At 41.8% G+C, this 8,771-nt stretch overlaps 1 protein-coding gene across 1 annotated transcript; it reads left to right on the forward strand.

The window, feature by feature from the left end:
- The first annotated feature begins 662 nt into the window (after nucleotides 1-662).
- LOC127776382 (transcription factor MYB44-like) lies at nucleotides 663-1,091 on the forward strand. The gene has a single exon (XM_052302738.1). The coding sequence runs from the start codon at nucleotides 663-665 to the stop codon at nucleotides 1,089-1,091; it is 429 nt and encodes a 142-aa protein (XP_052158698.1).
- The last annotated feature ends 7,680 nt before the right edge of the window (nucleotides 1,092-8,771 follow it).

Here is an 8,771-nt window from a genome sequence, read left to right on the forward strand (position 1 = left end):
TGCTCCTACCAATTCATGAAATAAAACCATTAAAATTATATATAAATGTCATTCTAATAGGTGAAGCAACCACCAAAGTTTTCTTCTCTTATGCCTTGAAACATGTGTCCTTTATCAACATAGTAGTGTGCTCCTCAAAATCAGCGTGAGCGCAATTTTAATGTCTAATTCATTATCAGCTAAAGAATTGCTTCGATAAGTAGGCTAGTTGAACTTTATTGTGAATAGTAGCCTCACACCGGGTTCATCTTTACTCAGTCTACTCAGTCATAAGCATGCCCTCGCCATTTTTACTGTAGCAGAGCATACATTCGGTTGGATGAAAAATACCCTTCTCTAAAAAATAAAAGAAAAATACTGGGATCGAGAAAAACTCAGCGACCGGGCCACAAAATTAGTGCCTAAACATTATCTGAAAGAAAAGTAAGGAGTCATTTCTCAAATATTATCAATCGGCGAAGCAAAACAAAAATATGAAAAACTGAATCCTAATCGGACTCGCAGTGCATAATGTGATTCTTTCTGAAAAAGGAAAGGAAGGAGGAGTACCAATCCGAGTCGGAGAATGAGTCTGCAGGTGTGCCGCTATAAGGAGCAACATGCATCGTGTCCTCGGTTCATTTCATTCATCCATACCCACGATTCGATTGACGCCGCACGCCATGGACATGGAGCTCTCCTCCTCCTCCTCTGCCGCCTCCGTCTTCGCTTCTTCATCTGCGACGTCGCCGCCGCTCGGGAGGTGCGTCGTCCGCATCAGGCTCCCGCCAGCGTGGACGCCCGAGTTGGACGCCGTCCTGGAGCGCCTCGCCATGGAGCATGGCTCCCGCCACTGGCGCCGCGTGGCGGCGCAGATGCCGCGCCACCGCAGCCGCCGCTCGCCCGCGCAGTGCCGCGACAGGTGGAGGGACCACCTCGCCCGCGACGTCTTCCACCGCCCTTTCACCGCCGACGACGACGCCGAGCTCGCCCGCCTCTGCCTGCGCCTCGACGACGGTCGCAGCTCGCGTGCCGTGAAGCGACGCTGGAGGGAGCTGCGCAAGAGCGACGCGTTCCTCGGCAAGCTGTGGCGTCGTCCCCTGTCGCATTGAGCAGCTTATGGATGCGTAGCGGCGTTGCCTCCACCAGCGACTACCGTCGACGCCGTGAGATCAGATCGACGCGCGCGCGCTAGGGTTCACCAACTTGGGCGTGGCAAGAGTTCTATTTTGCTAGTTAGTCACTAGTGTAGGCTGTAGCTGCTAGTTGTAGCACGTCGATCTCCTTTTGTAATTGCTGGTTTCGATTTGTTTAATGTTCGAAACTGATGGGTATTTGTGTTGCTAGTTCATCTTTTGCATCCTATCCCGTGTCCCGTGAGAGTAACATACTCATATGTATTCATGTATTGTTGTTAGCAAATTGATGAGTAAACATAGTCATATTGATCAAAAGATTGATCTGCTTGGCCATGTACATTTACTAAAAAGGGTTCATTCGATCATTGCCACTGCAAATAGTCATTTCAGACAAATGTCATTACAATTCGTCTATTCATAACTGTGCTATTGAAATTTTACAAAATTAGAACCGTGCCACCGCCGTCACATTTCCAATCCATCTCCTTCCCTCGTCTTCTTCCTTCTTTCTTGCCATCTTCTTGCGTTGTGAGTGATGGCGGTGGCCGAGCCCGTGACGATGACGCCGTGCTCGCCTACTCGCGCCCTCATTGCGCTGACCGTATGCATGTCCGTTGCGTGCTTGGCGACGCCACCAATGCGCCTAGTCCTCCGCCACGTCAGCCGCATACCCAGCGTATGCTGGGTGGCTCCGCCCTCGCTGCGACGGCCGCGTACCCACCATCACCATCACAGCGCCCGCTCTACTTTGCAAGGAGTGCTCGTGCTCGGCGAAGAAGGGCTGCTCGTCCTCCCCAAACGTGCGCTCTAGGACAGTGGCAATGAGGTCCCGGGGTTGCGGATGACGACGACGAAGGGTGTCGCTCTGCTATGCGCCCACGCGCAAGAGGTCAACAAAGATGAGGTGCTCATGTGCCCAGCCGTGGATGAGGACGACGAGGGGCTGTGGGTGCTTCGCCGACGTTGCCCTTCTCCTTGCTCATGATGGAATCCCTCTCTCTGGTGTCGTGGTGTTCGCAGCTGCTGCTCCTCCCTCGCTCCCGCTCTTGCGCTTGGCAATGATAAGCCGTGCATGCTCCCCATCCTTGCACTCGAGAACATCAACGATGAGGGTTGTTGTGGCGTCCGTGGGCAAGCTCTGTGCTGCCCTCGTCCTAGATCTAGCATCGTCCCGCTGAGCACTGGGGAAGAGGTGGAGAGAGATGGGGAAGAGAGCATGAGGAGCTTGCTCTAGCATCGGCGCTGAGATGGGGAAGGAAGAAGATAAGGGAGGGAAGGAAAAGGTTGAATCTAATGGGTAGGTCCCACGAGCAGATGGGGAAGATGAAAAACATGACAACGATGTCATGGTTCTAATTTTGTAAAATTTCAGTGTCACGGATATGAATTAATTTTGTAAGGATTTATTTGAAATGGGATGGATCTAATTAACCCTAGGAAAAAGTATGAATTACGCCCTGAATTATTATGTTAGTCCGATTTACCCCTTAACCTCGAATACCATACATTTTACAAACTATGCAAACTGGGCATATTACCTCCTAACTCAATCCGTAATGGTTTTGGTCCTATATGGCGTACAAGAGGTAGTCCAATCAACCATTTTCTCTTAAAAAAAATAGTGGGCCCACATGTCAGCTCCACCTCAGTGCCATGCCGACACCATCGTGACCGAGCGGGCAGTGTTCCTCTTCATTGATCTGGTGGGCCACGCCCCCCCTAGGTCATCATCGTGGTGGTCATCATCGCCTTCCGCCTTAGCGCTAGGCCGACCCCGCAGTGGCCGGGCAAGCAGCGTCCTTCGGATCGACTCTATCCTGTGTCGTCGGATTGACGCCGTACTCCGCTGCCAGATCCATCTCTCCCTCTCCCTCTCCTCCCCAGCAAAGGCAAAAATGAGCTCAACGACGCCCATTTCAGCACCGCGAGCTCCCCGGCAGCGGAAGTGGAAGTGGGGCATGAACGAGCTTGAATGCAACGGCCACTTCTCGATCTAGCGCCGACAATGCATCTTGCTAATGGTGTGGAGAGAATGGGGAGATGGGCTCCAACGCCAGCCACCACTGCCGCCTCTACTGTCGTCACCGCCTTCCTCCACTAACTATGGAGGACACTCACCACCACCTTTTTCCATGCTGATTGGAGAATAGAGGGATGGGGGAGGATGGGAAAGAAAGAAGAGGAGGGCAACATGTTGGACCACCCAATTTTAGAATATTTATTTTATTAATTATTGCTGACTGAGTGGGTGCCATATAGGATTAAAACCACCTTCTTCCTGTCCAAGGGAGTAATTTATCCTGTTTGAAAAGGTTAGGGGGTTAAATGTCTGATTTTGTATTTTAGGGGGTAATTCGTACTTTTGTAATAGTTCAACATGGTAATTCGGACTTTTTTCCTTTACATTTATGTGAATGAAGTTAGATATATGATCTTGTCATAACGCAATATTTTTTTAAAACATATAATCTGTTATCTATTACTCCCTCCGTCCCATAATATAAGAAGTTTTAGAAGTGAATGGTGGAGGGTTGTGATTGGATGAGTAGTGGAGGTAGGTGGGAAAAGTGAATGGTGGAGAGTTGTGATTAGTAGGTAAGAGAATGTTGGAGGAGAAGTTGTTATATTTTGGGACAAATCCTGAGGGCTAAAAGTTGTTATATTTTAGGACAAATCCTGAGGACTAAAAGTTGTTATATTTTGGGACGGAGGGAGTATATTCTTAAAACTTCATTAAACATTAAACATCTTGTAACCTGCCACGTGGCACTCCTACAAACATACCTAAGTGTTAACAACATAATTTGGCATCAGATTCGGAAAATAAGGAAAGAAATCGAAGCGGATTTGGTGTTGAATCGAACCGAACTTGAAGTCTGACTGCACATCGGCTGGATACCATATCGGCTGAAACAGAGTGTGAAGCTGGTCGAAGCTTGATGAAGCCGATGGCCGATACAGCCGATACAACATGACTTGGGCTCGGCACGGCCCTAGATTGGGATAACTATTATGCCAATAAAAAGATAGAGCTTGATTAAGGCAATTGTATCTATTAATTAGGATATTGAGTCTGTTTGTTAGAGATTTGGCAAAAGACCGCCGTATATGGTCTTGTTTGTATCTTAACTTTAGAAAGGTTTGAGTTGTGTTCATAATAGACTAAGTTTATACTCGAGGTATAAATATGGGCCCCATAGGATTTTAATACAGCAACAACTCCAATACAACTTCGGCGTATCGCCACCCTTTTTGCTTTTCTCGTGTTCCAGCGAGTTCTTCGCAAGAGGTAACCCATCTCAATGCCCCGCGCTGTCGGGGCTAACCAGTCCATAGCCGATTTGGTCTAACTCTATCGGCTGATACCATCAACAATACGCTATCGGCTGGCTATCGATCGACTGATTCTGCTTTTATTCTTTCTTTCTTTCTGATTACAAGATAAAATCAGCTGGCACGCTACATAAGTACGCTATGCCTGCGCTAGGGTTGAAAATGGTCACGGAAATTCCTGACAGACCGACGCTCATTTCTGATTTTTACCCGTCGAGCAATGTGGAAATGGTTACCGATGAAAATAGAAATGAAAATGATTTTATTTTACACCGACCGTTTCCAAATTGTTGTTTTTTTTATTTTATGATGGTAATTACCTTATTTCTAAATATGAAATATCCACTTTTTATTTGATCCATAGTTTAGAGACAATTCGTAATCAACTTCTTAACCAAATCCCTAACAAGAGTATAAGGTTAAAAGAAACAAAATTTGTAATATACATAGTATAACCTTGAATTTATTTCATCATAATCATATTACATAGCCATGAAAAGTTAAATGTGAGATTTTATAGCTTGACGTTTCTGATATTTGTTATCGGTTTTGGACCGATGCCGATATGATTCCGTCTGTATAGTTTCGTTTCCGTATTTCCGACATTTCCGGTACCATCTTCATTTCTGGCTTTACCTTTTCCTATTCCGGTTCCAAGAAAAATATGGTTATGGAAATGGTTGAGATATTTTTTTGCCCATTTTCATCCCTAGCCCGCACCCTCCCCTTCATGCAAGAGGACAACCTCTCCTATTTTCATGCTTGCTTAGTTAGATAGAAATTAACATATTTCGTGATAACAAAATTTAAACAACTATACCATCTAAATCATATATAGCTAATTTTGTATATGTGCACATCATTAGATTATTTTTAAAAAAATATAATTCAAGACCAAAATTAACAAGCGTGTAAGAGTAAAAGAAATAGATTACTTTGCATCTTAATTTAGGGACTATCTATGGACAATAAATACACTTTAGGAAAAATCACATAGATTTTTAAACCATCTAATTAACAACATGTCGCTTACATTAGAACAATGGGAAAATACAACACGTGACTCATGTATCTATCTCAAAATGTAGTTTTGAAAAAGAGATAACCCAAAACTGAAACCCGTTGGATCTATCTCAAACAAAAAATAGATCTCCACCCTTCCTATCTTGCGTATACGTACAACCCATATAATGGCATACATAAGCCAGAATAAGGTATACTTTTACTATTAAATTTAAATTCAAAGTCTTGAGCTGACTAGGAAATTTTCATTGACTACACATATCATAGGGAAGCATAGACTAGGATACTGTGTCTTTACTAATTCATATATAAGTATGTAATAAATTGCATCAATGTGAATCACCTAATTGACACCAAGTAAAATCCTCTTGTGCTTCCAGGCCAAATAGTAAGAACAAAGAGTGTACTAACTAACAACAAACTATTGGAAGGGTTAGAAGGGTTGGAAACTTTTGTGGTTAAGAAATTGCAACCTGCTAAATAGGAACTCACCCATTCATGGGTATACCAAATAGTTACAATAGTTGTCCTTGTAAACAAACCTCCTAAAGTGAAGGTTGCCATCGGAAAGCAAAATGCTTCGGCTTATCAGCCGAACTAGGCATTTTCATTTCATCCAAAGATTTTCCATCGGTTGGCATATTGCTTGTTGAACGATCTTATGTGGCTAGATGGTTGTAGCTCCCAATTGATATTTAGCGTTCACATGAGATGGGTTTAAGGATTAGAAAAAACAAATGGATAACAACCCGATTGCTACAAGTTGAGGGAGTAAATTACTATCACTAATTAATAATTAATCAGCACTTCTAACTAGTCCCAGTAGCTCAGCATGGGTGGGAATTAGGGATGCCACACGGAAGGTCACATGATTTATCATCCACACAAAATTATGCATCCAATGTTGAGCCCACCAATTTTGGCTAAAAAGCCTCAGCCAGATAAGCCATACAATGGGCTTTGGCTGAAAAGAAGATGCCCAAACATCCATCCGATGGCAGCCGAAATATGCGCAAAAAAAAAAAGCAATAATAGGTCGTACCATCCTACAGAAAAAAAAAACCCAATTATACGATAAAAAAAATCATAGAATCCATTCAATTGAGTCAGTGGTTTGTGATGTAAAAATGTAAGGAATAATAACGTTGTTCGACTCAGCCTTCTTCTTTACACGGTATCCACGTTTCCACACTAGTTTCCTTTTTGCAATGGGTATTACTACAAAATGTATTTTGAGGTGATTTAGCTATTTTTGTTAAAACAAAAGGACAATACTAATAGTTTATATATGTGCCAAAGGAGTATGTAGAGATCTGGATAGAAAGTACAAAGTAGTAGATACATTACAACACCTGAAGAAACAAGTCAAATCTCTAAAGGAAACGCGACCTCCATTGGCCAATCCTTTTGTGTCCATACCTAATTGATAAATTATGAACAAATCTGAGTTAACAATAAACGTATCATGTGTTTTATGAATAAGTAGTCAAACTCAAAACTGACACATCTTCGCCGTGTTTATTTCCAAAGTTTTTCTTTAAATTTCTAACTTTTCCATCACATCAAAACTTTCCTACACACACAAACTTATAACTTTTCCATCACATCGTTCTAATTTCAACCAAACTTCTAATTTTGGTGTGAACTAAACACAGCCCTTATTTGGGTCAATAATGACTATACTGTAAGTATGGAAATCACTCAATTCAAGCTTTCAATACTCGCAACAAAGCATAATACAACTATACATCGTATAACAACGTTACATGTCAATCCACAACCATTCCATCAAACAAGGAAGTTATACGTTATATACAAATGTGTGATCCTCAATCAACTGCTGTTAGTATCCTCAACCATTCCCATGCACTTTTAAATGTTGTCATACATTAAAAACATAGCACCGATGAACAAACACTGCAGATGTAGACCAGCTAGACTCCGTTATATTTAGCTCTTCTATTTTGAGCTACAGTATTTGGATAGCTACAACTCCTTCAATTTACCTTCCCTTTAATATAAGAGACAACCATACGAGTCATAACAGAAAACATATACTAACAGGACTTTGAGGAATATACAATAGTCAAAGTCAGAAGCAGATAAACCTATGCCAAATCTATTAGGATCTGTTGGACTACAGTAGAACCTGGGTGCCATGAAGGACATGGTCTACCCCACCCCAGTGATCTCCCAGTATTTCTGCTCTAAACTGTGGTCACAAATAGGCAGATGTAAAAGTGAGCCTATTAAGTTCAGCAAAGTATATTGTTTTATATCGTTTCGGACAAACCTATTCTGACCAAAACCTGATTCTACAAATCATTAATGTTTGATCTGAATTGAACTTTAAAATTGGTAATCCACTGACTATCAAGCATCAGCCTAAAAACATTAGTGAGTTCAAACATAGATCACCGTCCAGTAAATTTTCTCAATATAACAGCAAGATCACTCAAACTTACATATAACCAGGGTTTACAATTCCGATGAAAACCGGTCAAATTCTGTGAAATTTCGAGGTTTCGACGAGGCTCAAAAGTAGAAGCCATATGAGATTTTGATGAGTTTCATCCAAATTCAAATTTGAATTAATAAAAAAGGAAAAAAATCAAATAAAATCTTATAAATAGTATGATATTCATAGAACCTATTGGGATATAAATTTTTGAAAAAAATGATGTATTCCATGTATTTACTGAAATTTACAATAGGAAAGAAAAGAATAACAAATAAAAAAAGGGAAAAATTTCATGTTACCTCTTTTTATAATTACTGATTGAAATTTCGATGATTTCGCTCGGAATTTCACCAAAGCCGACCGGTTTTCGCGAGCTTATCGGTAAACTCAAGGAATTTGTATTGAAATTTTGGTTTATGAAATTTGTTTTGAATCTACCGGCTTTCCACCGGATTTCGTGAAAACCGTCATTCCACCAGAGCCCGAAACGAAAGGCCATCTCGGAATCGTAAACCCTGCATATAACCTGGTTTTGCCACTTGGTGTTTGTTTTCATCTTTGATATCTGCTTCTAAGTAATCTTGTTGTCGTTAGTATTTCTTCACAATAAAATAGACACTGCACTAATATGTGAGAAATATTTCTTCTAACTTTGCATTCCACAAGATGATAATACTTGGGACAATATGCCTTCTTTCAGTTGTGATAGTTTTTATAGCTATACGATTTCCTTAATCACATGAGATGATTTAACATATTATAACCAAGGAACTGGTTGATTAAACTAACTCGAGCACCCTTCCTTTGTTTCCCTCTATGTTCGTGCAGTCCAAGAG

Source organism: Oryza glaberrima, chromosome 6 (genome assembly GCF_000147395.1).
Source record: "Oryza glaberrima chromosome 6, OglaRS2, whole genome shotgun sequence".
Lineage (NCBI taxonomy): Eukaryota > Viridiplantae > Streptophyta > Magnoliopsida > Poales > Poaceae > Oryza > Oryza glaberrima.

What these genes read in the sequence shown, in the direction of transcription:
- LOC127776382 (XM_052302738.1), top strand. Translation starts at nt 663, where the DNA reads ATGGACATGGAGCTCTCCTCCTCCTCCTCTGCCGCCTCCGTCTTCGCT.